This window comes from Microtus ochrogaster, chromosome 1 (assembly GCF_000317375.1).
Source record: "Microtus ochrogaster isolate Prairie Vole_2 chromosome 1, MicOch1.0, whole genome shotgun sequence".
Classification (NCBI taxonomy): domain Eukaryota; kingdom Metazoa; phylum Chordata; class Mammalia; order Rodentia; family Cricetidae; genus Microtus; species Microtus ochrogaster.
Genome location: NC_022009.1, coordinates 11,005,418 through 11,023,372, shown reverse-complemented (window position 1 = coordinate 11,023,372; position 17,955 = coordinate 11,005,418). Strand labels below are relative to the sequence as shown.

Below are 17,955 nucleotides of genomic sequence, written 5' to 3'. Positions count from 1 at the left end.
TGCTGCATTTTGGCTGTGAGCAACTTCCTGAGGCCGCTTATTTTGATTATAGGATCTCTGGCCTTTGGCATCATGAGGAAGGGTTTCTAATTCAGCCAACAGTGGCTCCTGCCCTTTGCTAGGGAAAGTGACATGCCGTGGCCTACAGTCACAAAGGCTTTAATTTCCTGCTCTCTGCTTCCCCTGCTTTGTAGGATGTATTCTGCTATCGGCATGGTTTTTTGTTTTGTTTTGCTTTTCATTTTATTTTTGTCAGTAAAGATCTCTTGAGTCTATGTTTAATCAGACCACTCCAGGCTGGATGCACAGATCCAGTCTCCCAGACACAGCTAGTTTCCTGGATTCAGAAGGTTGCAAACCTCCACACTACTGTCATGGCCTCTACTCAGCCAGTGCCTATGCCGTGATATGGCGTTGCATGTGATGAAGAGCAAGTTTTCCATGGTGGTACCCGCTGATGCAAAAAGAACAACTTGGTGCATCCCGTTCCTATTGCCATCACACATGGACCACATCTCTGGGGTGGGTCATTCCACCATACAAACAAGAATGCCAGAAAGCTCCCTCAGCCACACTGGAAGCCACAGACACAGACACAAGTCACCACCCCACCCCCTACCACCACTACCACCATGCACACAGATGGCAAGAACGACACACGTTTTTCAGAGATGCCTCCAAGACACAGAGATGAAGGGAAAGATCCAACAGCTCAGCTCACCGGGTGCATTGAGAGACTGCAAGGAAGAGTGCAAGCTCAGCTGGTGGGGTGAGGATCGGAAATCAAAGTAGGATCTCCCGGGGAAGCTGGGTTGCAGATTAAGGGTGGAGGAGAAGGGACTCATTCTACGGAGCGGCAATCTTTCCGAAGGCACTGGAAAAGGGAGGGTCTGTTCTTCTGAATCTGTGTCTAAATGTAAGATCAATGCAAACCAGAGATCAGATATCTGCTGGCCGCCTGGGCCAGGTTCCCAAAGCCTGGCTAAGCCAGCGGTCACACAAACATTCATCAGTCCGGCAGGAGCCACCCACAGGTATTAGCAAACCCGTGTGTCCGAGACTGGGAATTCTCCGTGGGTTGGGAACCCAGACCAGACAACCACTCCAGCACCACTGGCAACCATTTTAAGTTCTCTGACTTTTAGCAATAGAAAAGCATGTTACATGAGAAACATTGAGACTTTCAGGAACATTTTATACATTGACAAGGAAATCCACACCACCACCCCTTTTTTTTCTTCAACTACTCCTCAAGTTACTGTGCTTTTGACAATGGTTTCTCCAAGAGCTTCTATTTAGGACATGATAACTTTTAGAAACCGTGGAACATTTTTCCTTTACTAACGCATTCCCTCAACTTCTAGAGATAGTTTTAATCTTAGAACACTCAAGACATGATCTCTGAGTGGAGGAAGAAACACAGGCCCGTCAACTGAGGGATGAGACCCTCCTTGTTTCTGAATTAGTCTCACACTCTATGGACACCACTTAACTCGTCCCAGTTCTCTAGTAATAGCAGAGTGGACGGGGTGGGGGGAGGGCACAGGTGGGAGGTGTCTGCGGCTGCTCACAAAGGCCTGGTGTGACAGACAGCCACTATGGGATTAAAGGGAGGTCTCGGTCACAGCCTCGAGTTCTGGTAAGCTCAGTTCAATGGTGAAGATTCAGGAAGTAGAGATGGTGTGTCAGGCTCCAGACCCTCAAGGAAAGACTTTCTCATCGAAAAGGGAATTTTGTTTTGGTGACCAGTGGGTTTTACTAGGACTTGTCTTGTTAGTGGTTTGTCTTTGTACACAGCTGTTTCTGATCAAAATACCATAGTGTAGGTTCAAGCAACAGTTGTGCTCGAGTGTGTGTGTGTGTGTGTGTGTGTGTGTGTGTGTGTGTGTAGAACATAATCCTGTCTGGAGACCTCATAAGAGGGGCAACCGCAGGTTTTAACACTGCAAAGCAGCAGCCTCATTTTCATGTCCAATCTCGCAATATTAATGTTAGCTTTTCAGACTTTGGTCTTATCCCTGAGGTGAGATTTAATTTTTTTTCTATAAATCAAATATCAGAGAAAAGGATAGGGGCCTAAAGCTTTATATCCCCAAGAATAATAAGAGTGAAGTTTCTACTTAAACTTCATATAGTTGGGGTGACTCAGGATGTCTGATCATTTCTTTGTACAGATATAATAAATTAAAAAGAAATTATTGTTCTTCCCATTTATTATATTTATGTGTGTGTGTGTGTGCGCGCGCGTGCACACACGCACATGTGCAGAAGTTAGGGGACAACCTGCAGGAGCTGGTTGTCTACTTCTGTCCTGAGGGTTCCAGGGCCTGAATTGTCAGAGTTGGCAGCAGGTGCCCAGATCTGCCGTGCTGTCTCACAGCCCTCCCCCGGCTCACGTTATTTATATTACAATCAACTTAAAGGGAAACTAACTTCTTAGTTTCCTGAAAAGTTCTGGAATGTGACCTCCCAGAGCTGTCAGCAGACACAGGCTCTTCTTAGCTGGAGAAGACATCTGCCACTGTGTTTGTGTCAGTGACCTTTTCATTCACAAGAGTTTGCTTGAAAATGTGTGACAATCAATCCATTATACTGCAGACACTGTTTGCTTTCAAAATTAAGGTAAAATGATATTTGGAGCATATTGGATCTCCAAGCAGTGATCTGAACACCCATGGAGAGACATGAACTCTAACCATAATTTGGGGATCAGATTCAAGCCTATCACGAGGAACACTCACCCTTCTTATTCTCTGTGCCAAGAACTTTGAGGTGGGGGTGCTCAGTGCAGTCATGGCTTCTCCTGGGATCGATAATGGCAGCAAGACAGTTTTTTCCCTATTCCTTTATGTTGTTTGATTGATTGCCTATCAATAAGCCACATTTTCCTCAACTCATCTTACTCTCAAGCTTGTCCTCCACCCAGGCAGAGAGGTTCAATAACCATTCATTCTTTGTTTTTCCTTTGAGATCTTTCATAACCAAACAGGCGGGATCATCTCCCATTTTTCTAAGCAAAATGAAACAAAACAAACCACACAAAATCAAACTATCTTGCTAGGAGAACTTTCCAAACAAATTAGAGGAAAGAAAAAAAGATCATTTCCACCCAATTCCAGTCAGACTAATGGGTGAGCCTCCCTCCGTGCCTCTCCCATGGGCCCATGGTGTGTTTGATCAGTTGTCTACAGGCAGTTAGGCAACTTAGAAAGATCTGAGGAGGAACTGCCAAGCTCCCCATGAAGTCCCCTGAGGGATGGATCTCCAGTCAGCACCATGTGTTTGGAGTTACTGATTTTATGGCTTGGATATGCTCATTTCAGGGTTCCACTCACCAGATACTCTCTAGGGCCAAATGGGACAGATCACTAATCAATCCTGCAAGCATCTGATGCCAGTCATTAATCTGTTTCTGAGCTAAGTAGACATTGATAACCATGTTTTAGCACACAGATCTTCTTTCTGGTCATGCTCCTCTAGACAAGTTCAAAGGGGTCCTAAGTACAACACGGCAAGATTGCAAACAGTATTACCCCTTCCTCAGTTAGCCAAAGCATGTTTAACTCACACTGTACTTAAATAGATACAACTACCCCAGTGTGGATTCTGTGTTATACTGTGGGGTACAGGAAGAAAGTGAATCCTACTTCCTCGCCTTCTCATGCAAACACAACTATTGATCTCAACAGCCTTCAGAGAAGGTTCCTTGGCTGGTAACATTCCTAGTTTTGTTTTCCAGAAAACAGGCTGGGACACTAGTACTTGTGATCACAATCACTGTCCTTGTCTGACAAGCACTAGAGAAAGATGAAGGGTGTCTTAGGACAGTGCTACTACCTCATCGTGTGGAGCACATCTCTAGCCCAGCCTGGTTGAGCTTTGAGAGCTGCTCCGTAGGAAAGACCAGCAGAAAAGTGTCTGCCATGGCTGAGGGTGGAGCCTGCACTCACATAGTGTGTGTGTGTGTGTGTGTGTGTGCGTGCATGTGTGTGTAGGCTGTATGTGTGTGCACGTGTGTTTATGTGCGCACAAGAGCAGAGGTTAGAGGACAGCTGTAGATGCCATCCCTCGGTCACCAACCATCTCGTACTTTGGGACAAGGTCTCTCATTGGCTTGGAGTCTGCCTGTTAGGTTGCTTTGGTCAGCCAGCAAGCCTCAGTTATCCTGTCTGTCTTTCTCTCTCCCCAGTGCTGGACTAACAAGTGCTTTACTGACTGAGCCATCTCCCCAACCTCACTCATATGGGTAACTCCAGGACGAGAACTGTGTTCAGAAGCAGACATGTTCGTTCTTACAGCTCTATCAAGGACTGGTGATTCCCTCTTCTTCCCCAGGGCTCGTTCCCTTCCCACTGGATCCTGGAGTGGAGACCCTGCTGATAGCAGAGGGCTCTGCTTAAATGGGACAATCGTGATTTACCCAAACAAAGACTCAGTGGGGACCATATATGTTCTTTACTGACTTCCAGGATCAAGAAGAAAACATCTGTGTGGTGTATGCTGTTTGTAACGGGTTTCTTTTATTTGTTCGACACTTACTGAATAACTAGCATGGGCTAGATGATGTGTTAGCATTTAGTAGTTGAAAAGCATGAAGCTTGCAGGAGAACTGACTATAAGAAAATTAACAAAAGAAAATGTGTCAATTATCTTTGATAAGTTTTCTACTTCTGGGGGTGGCATTTTTTATTCTAATATGAACAGAGTACTAAAGAGTTCTAAATATTTGAAAACTTAAAACATTATTAGAAGATGTAGAATAATTTTTATATGTAAATTATTCCATTTTTAAAAATGTGCATGTGTGTATGCCACATGTGAAAATGTCCACATAGGCCAGGAGAGGACATTGGAGCTCATGAAGACAGAGTTACAGGGCTGTGAGCAGCCTAAAATGGGTTCTCACACTGAACTGGGATCCTCTGCAAGGGCAGTAAGCGCTCTTAAGCACCTGGAGGGGGGGGGCTATCGCTCCCATCTGATAAATAACAACCTTTAATATGCTATTTGGGGGACTCAAAAGGGAAAGAGCAAAGCAACTGAAGTTTCCTATGCAGCATCCCCTAATACAGCTTCCCTCGTGTCCTGGTAGAAGCCCTGGGTGTCTTCCTTTCTGGAAGGCACAGCTTTGAAACTGAGCATTGGGCCACAGCCTCATATGGTTCAGAGCACAGCAAACAAGAGACGCCACTGGGAGCCACACAGACGGCAGGAAAGATGAGTTCCACTGCCGTGTACACCGGCTTCAAAATAACCTGCTCTTGTCGGGAGGACAGGTACAAGGGACAAGTGAATGAGAAAGCGGGCTGTTTTTTCAAATGATCAAACAAGCAGCCGAAGTCACAACTGTGTCCAGCGGGGGTGTAATTTATAACAAAAGGTGGCATCTTCAGCGTTCCTAAGAGTGGCAATAATTGCTGCTGAGTACTGAGAAACAAATCTGCTTTGAAAACCTCCTTTTAAAAGAGTGAACCAGCTCTTGGCACTCCGAGAATGCTGCATATTTCCTTGTCCAATCCTCCACTCCAATTCAGAACACCATGGAATTATTTATGAGCAACATCTCTGCTCAGGAGGCCGAGAAGCCTCACACTCTAATTAGATGCACGCTTGCGCTCCCGAAGAGCGCATTCTCTACCTCCACAGAGGGGGTGGAAGATCCAATTCAGTCTTATGAAAACTCTTAGAAAATTTCTTGGGATGTTACATGTTGTCAAAATGAAAAGGACAAAATAATTCTCTCTTCTGGGCTCTGGAATTTATCATTATCTTTCTCTCTTTCTCCATGGTAAAATTTACCCCAAATTAGTCAAGTACAATTTACCTACCTTGAAGACTTTGTTCTGAGAATGAATGTTCTAATTAAGTTAGGTTTTGGAGAAGCCCAGATGTTTTGAGCCAGGCAAAACAAAGCAGAGGCTTAGGGAAAAACATATCTAGGGTACATGAGTTTTTTTCATATAGAATAATTTCTCAAATATTTAATTTAGTGCTGAATATTCAATATTATAGACATAACTTTTAGACCCACCAAGACCTTGGAGGAGGCATCTGATCTACATTCAGAATATAGTAACAATATACAGTATTCAATGTATAGTAACAGTGCTTGATTGACAGCCACACTGAAGAGCGGGAACAGGGGAGCACTAACTGCAGGAATTCAGGGTTCTGTGGTTTTCACGTATGAGAGAAATGAAGCCTCCAAAGGGCTGAGGAACACATTCTCAACTGTGGTGGGGTTGGAGATAGACTGGCAAGATCAGTTCCTGGTGATAAAATTGGAGAGTGAAAAAGCTTTTTTTTTTTTTTTTAAATGTCGTAGAAATATACAAAAAGGCAAAGTGTATGCCGAGGACCACAGAGTGTCTTCTAATGGCATAAGAGGCCACTTAGGATTGATGGGATGATTTTGTACCATCTACAAACCTTGTACTGCATTGAGGAGAAATCTCTAATTCTCTAAATAGGGTCTCTCACGAGCCCCTGGGAGGTGACTGTGGGGCTCCTTTGACGGTCACTGTTTTCCTGAAGGGTTCTCTTCCTCATGAGGTTACAGCTTCTATGGGAAGGGGGAATCTCAGCACGCTACAGTTTAAAATGAAATGCTTAGGCTGGCCTCGGATTATCAATTATATCTACAAAGGGATTCAGGGCACGTATATCTGAGACCATTTGATGTTGATGGTGTCGGGTGGGGACAGGGTCTGCCTATACTGCTCACTATTTCAGGGTGGTTTCCTTTGATGTGTGGGAGAGAGGCCGTTACCATGGAAAGGACAGTGTGAGGCTGAACTTCTGATCAGGTGGATGCTGGCGTGAGGGCCACTGTGGATATTCCGCCAAGGATTAACTTTCTTTGTTCAGTGCCCAGGGCCCACAGTTGGTGACAGTGCTAGATGGAGTGTACAGCCTTATATAAAACACGCTCTTTCATATCCTTTATTTCCTTTTCTCTACTTCCCTAGCTGAGATCTACCGGGGGTGGGGGTGGGCGGGGGAAGGCTAGAAAGCTTCTATTAATCTATAGTTCTGTGCTGGTTTCCGTCTAAGTTGGCTTCAAGCCCCAGGCCTCATCTGTAGTAGCTTTTGAGGATCTCATAGATCTCTGACATTCTTTCTCCTTGCCAATCACTGACCATCACCTCCTGCCTGGAGTATCCATGGTAACACTTGTGGGAAAGGGACTCTTTAGGCTAATTGCCTGAGGTGGAACGGGAGGATGTTCAGAGACACCTGTATGCTGGCCTTAGACAGGCTGAAATGAAGCTCCTTCTATATCTTCTTAAAGCCAAGAGGCTATGTTCTTTCTTACACAAAAGCGTCCCGTGACTCTGGGAATATCACTGTCCTATTTCTGGCTAGAGGAACAGACAAGGCAACTCAACAAGCAACTTCACTTTGGGAGGGTATGCTTACACACCTGGCAGACTCAGGGTAGCTTTTGTTCTCTTTCCGGAGGTAAAAGCAAGGGACAGGTTTCCAACATCAGCCAGAGTGTGCTGCACCAGCTGTCTGAAAGAACTGGGTCTGAGGTGTTAGTTACTTCACACCTCAGGAGTTTAATTTCCCAGTGCGGGGTGGGGTACCAGTTTCCTTGTATGGTGCAGTAGATGGATTAACGGCCCATCCAAAAAACGCCCACACCGGGATCCCCAGAAACCTCCGCTGGGTCACCTTTCAGAGGGAAAGGGACTTTGCAGCTGCCCGTTAAGGTTCTTAAGAGACTGGAGACTATCTTGGGCTGCCCACGTGGGACCACAGGAACCACAAGGGCCTTTACATAAGGAAGGCAGAGTCAGAAGGCGTCTGGAAGATGCTATCTTGCCAGGTCTTAAGATGGAAGAAAGAGCCATGAGCCAGGAAAGGCAGGTGGCTACTAGAAGCTGGAAATGACAAGGAAACAGATGTTTTCTAGAATGTTCTCAAAGAATCCGGTCCTGCTGACATCTCACCCATCTCAAGAAGACTAAGGGACATGTGTGTGCTGTTTTACACCATTGGTTTTGTGTCAACTTATTGCAACAGTAGAAGTCTAATACATTAGGTGCATGAGTACTGTTGCCTCAGGAGAGCAGGGTCAATATTAGACAATTGTGAGGGGTAGTGTAGTGTAGGATATAGTCTGTTTAACTGCCTTGGGGTGAGTGATTCTTTTTCAATGTATGACTTTATAGTGAAAAACAGAACAAACAGATGTGTGTGTGTACATGTATGTGGAGGGCAGAGGTGGACATGTCATTTGTATTTTTAGACAGAATCTCTCAATGAGCCTGGATCTCGTTAACTGGTTTAGATCAGCTGGCCAGCGAGCTTGAGGGATCCTCATCTCTACCTTCCCGTGCCATGCTCACAGGCATGTGCCACCGGGCCCTGCTCTTCTATGTGTTCTGAGAACCTGAATCTGGGTCTTCAGGTTTGCACAACATGTTTACCAGCTGAGTTGCCTCCCAGCCCCACGATGAATAGTTTAATATGATTTTTCTGTTATATTTCACTCTCCCCCAAATATTTTCCGACTTTCATGTAACGGCCATTCTTCCTGGACCTTTTTGTTGGACAATGAGGGGAGTTCTTGGCAGCCTGGCACAAAATTAATAAGTTTTAACTAAGGTGGTGGTTCTTGGCTAGTTTGTTTGTGTTTACTTTGTGATGTGGCTTACAAAGCCTGAAATATGCTTGACATGCCCTGGGGGCTCTGGAGGGCATGCCGACTTTTAAATGCTTTAAATGGAAACCTTTCCAAAATGTACTACTTACGTTTAAATTTTCACAGAAGGCTCTCGGGATCTGGTGTCAGGGGGGGTATTCTTTTTATCTCTTCTCATTATTTTCCTGCTTGCTCAATGCCCTCAACTTCTCTAACAATTCCCCATGTCTTTTTCATATACATATATGTGTGTATATATATAATATGTGTGTATCTGTATACATCTATCTATCATCTATCATCTATCTATCTGTCTGTCTGTCTGTCTGTCTGTCTGTCTGTCTGTCTATTTGTCCAGGATTTCATGTAGCACAGGCTCACTTAACTCACTCTGTGGCCAAGGAAGATCCTTACCTCTTGACTCTCCCACCCTTCCCTCCCATGTGTTGGGATTACAGGTCTGTGCCTCCACATCTGACTCCCAGCCTTCACTTTAATGTGCTGTTGGGGTCTTAGCAATGAGTCAATGAGTTCGCGACTCCCAGGTGCAAACTGGGCACCTAGAAATCAATGAGTCTGGACTTTATGTCCTTCCCCCGCTGCTAACCAGAGGCCATTCTTCTTACTTCGTGGTCAGTCCAAGATGACATTCTAGATTGCGGGGCAGATAGTTTAAGAGGTGTGGCACCACATGCTGCTATCTGAGCAAGCTCCCAGGGAGTGTTTAAAACAGCAGAGAGGCTCCAGATTCCTAGGAGCAGGCTGGACTTCGTGCCATCTCTGGGAACAAGGGGCCAAGCTGGTTTCCTGGCGTAACTGAGACACTCTGCTAGTTAGAGCTTTGGAGCGATCAGATTTCCTGTTGGTGTCAGTTCAGGTAGACTTGGGAAGTTTTTGCCTCATGCATCACAGTTCTAAAAATCTGCTTGGATTTCTCTCCCTCTACATCTTTTCTGGGAAGTCCTCCCCCCCCTCCTTTAGAGCTCACTACCCACCCCCAATGTGTTATAGCTTATTTCACGTGGTTATTAGTATGACCCAATCACGATAGTAATCTATGAACAAATAAGGTCAAATTCTTTTAGAAACATTTTTATTTTTAGAAGCGACTATCTGTTATTTTAAACCTCAAGGTAGTAGAATCAAGGTGGCACACTACTCTGGAATGATCAACATGCTCCTGGCATACAATCTATCTGGAAGTAATTTGGAAACGCAGGCCAAGGGCCTTAAAAATACCCAGAAGTAGTTCTACATCCAAGAACCTGCCCAGATGAACCTCTACAGAGACCGGAGTTAGAGAGACTGGAATAAAGAGTCGGTTCTGTAGAGATCTCAACCCTATACTTTCTTCTTAAGAGGCAAGTGAGGGGCAGCTCCTACTCCCCCAGAAGGCTGCCAGACGTGAGCACTAAAAAGCTCCCAGGTCTTGAGATGCTCAGCAGAGCTGAGCCCCAGGAAATGTTTCTTTCCAGGTCACCTCCCCCCACCCCCACCTCAGGAATGTTACCTGTGCTCCGCTCCAGATTATGGCAAACAAACAGAAGGCAGAGAGTAATTATGGGAAAACAAGCAAACGGAAGTTCCTCACCAGCTCTAGGCCCTGCCTGATTGTTTTTGGTGGGGGCGAAGTCTGTCATGCAGAACGAGCCTCAGAACAGTGCGTGAAGAAGGCCTTGGTTCATAATGGTTTCTACACTGTTTTACAGATGACCTTAAAGGCAGGGTATGGTCAGGATAGCCATTCAATGAGTTAATTAAAATAAATACAACCATGTTTATGGGCCTTACTTTAAAATCTCATTAAAATTCTTCAAAATTTTTTAGCTTGCTTATTTTATTTATTTATTTATTTATTTATTTGTCCATTACTTGCATGTGGCGTGAGGGAGGCATGGCATGCCTGTGTGGACAGAGGACAGCTCTCCTGGGTTGGCTCTCCCCTTCTACACAGGAGTCCTGAGGATTGAACTCAGTACTCAGGCTAGCTGGCTGGAGGGCAGGTGCCCTTCCCTGCTGAGTCACTCTGTCAGCCCCATTTCATTAAGATTAGCAGTTGCTAACATTTACATTCTGTCCTAAGCCAGGTTAATTTGGTTTCGATTGGGACTGGCCTCATTCGTGTGTCAGTCCTGGATCCATCCCAGAGACCTGCTTTCAGAAACCTGACCTAGCTTGAACTCAGGTGACACTGCTTTGTCCACTAGCTTCAATTATAGTGTGTTGTTTTCGGATCAATTTTCTTAAGTATCGTCGTCTTTCTTCCCTTTGTGGATATGTGTATGTTTCTTTAAGATCCATCTCCTCACTAGCCTGGAAGCTCCACCCAGCAAAGGAACAGGGCCTCCTCCACTGTTTCTACCCACTGTGTAGTACCACAGGCGCTTATCAGACACTCTGATAGACAGACAGACAGAAACATTTGACTTTGAGGGGGGAAATGATCAGGATTCACAACCAAGCACACATCTGATTCCCCTGTGCAATGTCACCTCTAGGCCGCAGAAGGTTTTGTGACCGAGTATTAGTGACAGATGACTTAAACCACATAATACATATGTGTCGTTAACTTGGACTTGCTGTCACATATGAAATCCACCCTTCTTAGATACAGACCTTGGCTCTGAAGTTTGGGAAGAAGCTGCTTCTTGCTAAGAAGGATGTAAAAAACTCTATCACAGCCAAAAGCTAGAACAAATCACCATCCCCCATCCCAAACCAGCAAAATAAACAACAACAACATGATAAAGTATAACTGCAACAGATTCTCAAATATCTAGGATGGCATTTTCTCCCTGCCTTTTAGACAACCAAAATGGATGTAGTAAGGTGGGCTTTCTCTATTGTAATGGTTTGGTTGAGTCTCCTTTGAGAACGACAATTCGCTACATTTCCCCTAAATTCCTGTCTTGTGTCACTACTTAGAGGAGGGAGAACAAACAGAACAAACCCGAGGATGGAGAAAGTATTGTGTGCGAACTTTATTTCATCATGAGCGAGTCCCTTCCGGGCAGGAACAGAGACCGGGGAAATCTACATGGTGGTCAGGTTGGCTCATCACCACATACATACCTTATATTTGCACATAATATATATAAAAGTCATGGAGGAATGGATTTCTACAACACAGTTTCTTTGTCTGTAGAGAACGTGTTCCGTTAGTTTCACTTAGAAAATGACCCCCAAGTCTGTGACTGTGGTACCGGGGGTCGCAGGTCCACATCCTGTAACTAATAATAGACACCAGGATCTCATGAACATTGCAAGGGACTAAGAAATGACACCTTCCTGCAGGATGAAAGGACAGACAGACGTACTCAGGGGGCTGTGTTAGTAACTGGTTTGAGCATAGTAATGTGAGTTCTATAACCTAGTGCTAAGGAAAACAATTTTCATATAGTTCCGTTGACAGATAGTAGAACACGGCCAGTTTCTCCCTGCTCTGCATCCATGCACACCCCCATGTCATCACGCCACCTTCAGGGCCCTGGGGAAACGTGGCCACCACCATCAAGGCCTTCTGCATTGCTTCTAGAAAGAACTCTTGGAGGCCCTTAGCATTTAGCGTGGTATTTTGGGGAAAGAGGCAACGGCTCTTAAGGTGGTCGGTCATCCCAGGAGGAAGTTGCTAAAATGTTAAGTCTGGGCAGAGAGCTAGATGTGATGTCACTGCCATCTCTGTGGGTACGGGCCGTGTGAGTATTTGGTCCTTTACAGAGCCTTTTTGTTGAATAGCTTCACCCAGCCCTTCCACTCCTCCCCAAAGCATTGCTTTCACAGCGCTGGGGATTTCACCCTTGCTGTGGGATTCAGAGTTGTGCTTGTTTTGAACCATGTGGACCGTTTTAGGGATGACTGACACATGGCGAGGCGTGTAGAAGGTAGGAGAAACCAGCACAGTATTTTTAGCTAACGGAGTCAACATCTTGAACAAAGTCAACATCAGAGATTAGTTGCAGAGAATGCCTAGGGGGTAGGAGGTAACTTCCACGATTAAAACAACACCCCAAAGTCTCAAAATGCTTTGGCACCAGCCAGACATACCCTTCATAGGTTTAGTCTCATGTGCTCCCGCTGCTTGTAAAAATACAAAAAAACAAAAAACAAAAAACAACCATTAAAGCCTCAGAGGTTACACCAGGCCATCAAATGCAAGCCTCTTCTGGACAGATTGTCTCTGATGACCAGAATATCTAAAGTACAGACAAGAATCAAATGTCCTCTAGAGAAACAATGTCGTACAGTGACCCCGGGCAGCCTAACCACCCCTAGAGGGACAGGCAATGACCCACATGACGAGGTAAAGCAGAGTTGCCGGTCTCTTCCTGTTTGGTGCCCACAGGAAATCTCAGTCCTGGTGCTGATGGCCTGGGCTTTGGGTAGGAAAGGAAGTAGTCCAGGCTGGTTAAGCCGGAAGTGCTCAACAGGCTCTAGCACCCATACCCACCGCCAAGATGTTCCGATCCTACGGATCTAAAGTTGGAAAGGATCTACATCCCAGCCCTGTCAGGAGCAAGCAAGACCTACAAAGACATGGAGAATCATCTGGGCAAAAGTGGCCATTGAGGTGGCCTGCTCTAGAGCTTAAGTGTCTCCATCTTAGACACCAGGGCACATTCAGGCTTTCACATTCTGCTTCTTCCACTGTAGCTTAGAGCATTAGCAAAGGAAGCCGTGGGAACTGCTGATGTGGGGTCTCTGGTTTGCTCACATCCACATCTCATGGGCCTTCTAAAGGCGGGAGAGGGACAGCGGCTCTGAGGCCGGAGACAGTGCAAGTCATGGAAAAACTTGAGGGCTGTGGCTCTGATGGGGTTACCTCCAGGCTGCCAGCCACGTTAGACGCCACGTAGTTCCCGCTCTGAGGGATACTGCTGAAGGGCCTTACCCTCAGACGTCTGGAGGACCAGTGTCTTGCTGTAGGGGCTGACTCCTGTTTTGTTGAAGGCCTTGACGCGAGCATTGTATGTGCTGTTGAAGTGAAGGCCGTCCACGGTGCACATGGTTTCTTTTCCAACATACACTTCCTGTCAACAGAAAAGGGGACCCCACTGAAGGCGAACCCCAAGAGGGATGGATTCTGCTCAGTGGTCAGGAGCACAACTTCAGTATCTGTCCGATCCAGACTTGAATTCTATAAGCTATTGAGCTGTTCAATTTATTGTTTAAGGCCTCACTTACCTAATCTGTAAAATGGGGACATTGATACCTTCTTTTCAAGATGGGTGTGAGGGCAATCTAACTTTAGATATGTAGTGGGCTCAGTTGCCTAATAGTGATCCACAGCTAGTATTTTAAAAACTGTAATTGGGAATCTTTGGCTAAGATTATGCTTATGCTTGGTGTTTCTAAAGAATGTCACCTTTATTCATCAGTATGGTTTGTGAAAAGCGTTTTTTCAAAACATGAAAACGTGAGGGTAGTCTGTAGGCTGTGTTCCTAATTTCAGGAGCTATCACAGGGATTATACTTAAAGCCACTGGAATGGAGTTTTTCACTGCAGTATGGAGGGAAGGGGCGGTGTGGAGGGGGGGGAATGACATTTCAAAGGCTTAAAATAAAGCCTAGCATAATGCGTTTTCAGCATAGGTTAGGCATTGGCTTCCCTCCTCAGCAAAGTTCGGCTGACATCATGGTGAGAACAATTTATATTCAAAGCACAAGTTAAAGTGGCAGCCCCCTGCTCCAGGTCTTGGAGAACTCAGAGAGAGGGCAGGGAGTGCTCAGAGAGGGCAGGGAATGAGTGCTCAGAGAGGGCAGGGAGTGCTCAGAGAGGGCGGGGAGTGCTCAGAGAGGGCGGGGAGTGCTCAGAGAGGGCGGGGAGTGCTCAGAGAGGGCGGGGAGTGTTCAGAGAGGGCGGGGAGTGCTCAGAGAGGGATGGGGAATGAGTGCTCAGAGAGGGCGGGGAGTGCTCAGAGAGGGAAGGAGAGTGAGTGCTCAGAGAGGATGGGGAGTGAGTGCTCAGAGAGGATGGGGAGTGCTCAGAGAGGGATGGGGAGTGCTCAGAGAGGGCGGGGAATGAGTGCTCAGAGAGGGATGGGGAATGAGTGCTCAGAGAGGGACGGGAAGTGCTCAGCACACATGCATGCATGCAAGGTAGCGAGAGGAACATGAGACCTTGGGATGGCAGTAGCCTTCAATGATTTTAGATATGATGCTGTTTCCATGCCTGTCAACACAAATGTAAGTAAAGGCTTCCCTACCAAAGGAGAGAACTTGAGGAGAATTGTAGAAGACTGGAGTGGAGTAGGTAGAAGGCAAGCTGTGTGTGTGTGTGTGTGTGTGTGTGTGTGCGCACGTGTGTGATGGCTATTTTGGTTGTTGGCTTCACTACATCTGAAATAAACTAAAACCCCAAAATGGCTGGGCACACCCGTGAGGGATTTTTTTCTTAATTAAATCATTTAAAGTGGGAAGACCCATCTCTAATCTGGGCCACACTTTTGCTAGCAGCCTACATAGAAGTGGAAGAAGAAAGCCTTTCTCTTTGCCTGCTTCCTTTCGCCCTCACTAGCAAGTCCATTCCACCACAGGCATCAGAGCCTACTTCTTCAGGAAGACAAGCTGAGATATCAGCCTCGCGCACTGAACAACTACTAGATTCTTGAACTGTCCGCTCACAGTCAGCCATTGTCGGATTAACTGTACACAGCCTGTAAGTCATTCTAATAAATCTCCTCTATGTATTAAAGTAGCCTGAGAGTCCAGCTCTTCAGGGCTTCCTCCAGGGTTGAGGAAGAGGTCCACTGTGACGTGAGACTGAGTTTGAAGGTTGTCTATCTGAGAGATAGGGAATGAACTCACACACATGCTGTTCTAGCCATACTCTTCATTCTGTTAGTGCCGAGTCTACCTCTACGGCTTCTAGTTCTCCTTTGTTTCAATTCTCTGCTCTAATTCTTTCTAGCTCTGATTCTCTCTTACTTCTTTGTTCATCTACCTTAAGTATATTTTTTTCAAGAGGCTTGAAGCAAAGAGAAAAAATGTTATAAGAGTTACATCTCATTGATCATAGCACACTCCTTGGTAAGAAGCCGAGTGCTATTTACCACGGTCATTCAAAGTTTCAAGGTTCCAGGTGTAAGACTGTGACCAGAGGCCACAGTGCCTGATGAGACAAGCTGCAGAGAGATCTGTGCAGAGAGACAGGTCTTCTCAGCCAGGCTTGGCAAGCAAAGAACTGGCCTGACCTTTTAGGTTGCTTTGTGTTAATAACTTTGGTTAGACATCTGCAACTCTGATCTTATGCATATCTGTAAAGTTTTTAACTTATGATCCATTTACAGAAACATTCAGCCTACTTTGAACTTTCTCTGAGGTAAAAGTGAGGTAATTGTGTGTTGTTTGAGTGAAAGGCACAAAGCCGGCTTAAGTTTCTTACAGTCCTTGTAGGACAATAGGTCTAGTTATGAAGCATATCCTAGTATATATTCTATACATCAAACTTATACAGCTTAATGAGAAATTATCTTCCTGACCATCCACAAATATATGTGCTCATAAGATTAAGTGAGATACAATCATGGAATTATATATACATATCGTATGAGATTACACACTGCAGTGTAGGTATTGGGGAGACACCACAGCTGCTTTAGCACATGTAAAATTTCTGACAGGAGCAACAGTTTCCTGAGTCAGTGGTCCCACAGGCCTTGCGTGGATGGGATTCTCCTCCATCAGAGAATCATTCCTCTGGTGGGTTGACATCTGAACACTAGTCGTCACCTGCTGTGTACTTCCATGGCCCTTGATACTATATGTATATATATATAGAGAGAGAACACCATTCTATAAGTTCTGTCCTCTAAAGAACTCTGACTAACCCAGTGTGTTTGAGACAGAAGTAGGCACACATAGATAGGCACACCACTAGAGATCATCAATCTATGGGCACCACCGTCATGTTTTGCCAAAAGGCAGCTGTCTCATATCCAGAGGGAATCATGAACTTCCCAGAGTGGTTAGCACCCCTTTGCCTTGTGGACATAATAATTTTGGGGCACCAGTTTCTGCCTCATGAAAGACTCAGGGAAAAAAAAAGAACTTGAGAAAGATTTACCAGCTAAACTTTCACAGAAGGAGGCTGTAATAGAAGAGCCTGCCAAATAAGAAAAGTGTTGGTAGAATATATTAGAATCTGTCATAGCAGAAGCAGAGCTTAGGCAATGGTTCATGGTGTCGTTAGCAATAAGTCATGATGGTGATAGTAATAGTCAGTGTTGCAGACTCACCATGGATGCGCCAGCACACTGGTCTTACACAGACCATCTGATGGACTCTGAGCACCAATGCACCATAAGTATGTTGTGGAGATTTGCAAGAAAATGGCCCCCAAAGGGAGCGACACTACTAGGAGGTGTGGCTTTGTTGGAGTAGGTGTGACCTTGTTGGAGAAAGTGTGTTTCTGTCAGGGTGGGCTTTGAGGTCTCCTATGCTCAAGTTATGCCCAGTGGCACAGCTGCTTCTGCTGCCTGCTGACCAAGATGTGAAACACTCAGTTCCTTCTCCAGCACATGCCTGCATGCACGTGGCTGTGAAGATAATGGACCAAACCTCTGAAACTGTAAGTCACCTCCAATTAAATGTTTCCTCTCTAAGAATTGCTGTGGTCTCTTTTGCAATAGAAACCCTAAGTAAGACACATGTCATTGTCTTTGGCCCCTCAGGGGCAGATGCAGACCCGAAAGCTCAGAGACACAAGAAATTCTGTCACACAGCTAAACTGTCTTTTTGAAGGTCAGGTTGATTTGACAGAGCCATTCATCTTTGATAATACATTACAAGAAACCCCTTCAGGGGTGGTCCACTCTCAGGAGAGATGGGAAGACCATGCCCTGACGGCACCATAGTCTTCTGAGGGAGTCCCTGGCATTGCTTTATAAGTAGATTGTCTGCTTACCCGGAATTGACCACCACTGCCATCATCCAGCTCCAGAATGTACCCTTCGGCGGCCACAGTGGACAGTGGGGGCTGTTTCCAGGACAGTGTAGCACTATTGTTGTGGGTGCAACACTCCTCCAGCTGCAGGATGGGGGTTGCTGGGACTGGAGAGGAAGCTAAAGAGAAATTAGTGCAGCTCTAGCTTCTGTTGAGTTACAACTGTTTTATTAGCTCGCAATGAGATGCCTCCCATTGGCAAGGAAGATGTCTGGAAACATACACATCCCCGTCTGTTCATCCATCCATCCATCCATCCATCCATCCATCCATCCTTCCTTCCTTCCTTCCTTCCATCCATCCATCCATCCATCCTTCCATCCATCCATCCATCCATCCATCCATCCATCCATCCATCCTTCCA

The 17,955-nt window shown here is 45.6% G+C and overlaps 1 protein-coding gene across 9 annotated transcripts in view; it reads right to left on the bottom strand.

Annotated features, from left to right (window-relative positions):
- Trim9 (tripartite motif containing 9) overlaps nucleotides 1-17,955 on the bottom strand; it is a 107,869-nt gene that overhangs the window by 9,639 nt on the left and 80,275 nt on the right. For 5 of the 9 annotated variants that reach the window (XM_026779383.1, XM_026779389.1, XM_026779385.1 and 2 more), the window contains exons 6-7: nucleotides 17,553-17,710; nucleotides 13,539-13,677 (exon numbers count right to left, since the gene is read on the bottom strand). In XM_026779383.1, coding sequence (XP_026635184.1) covers nucleotides 13,539-13,677; nucleotides 17,553-17,710 — 297 coding nt within the window. Of the gene's footprint in view, nucleotides 1-721; nucleotides 911-12,694; nucleotides 12,725-13,538; nucleotides 13,678-17,552; nucleotides 17,711-17,955 lie in introns of all 9 variants that reach the window. The other 4 variants (XM_013355664.2, XM_013355671.2, XM_013355668.2 and 1 more) reach the window with 2 other exon arrangements.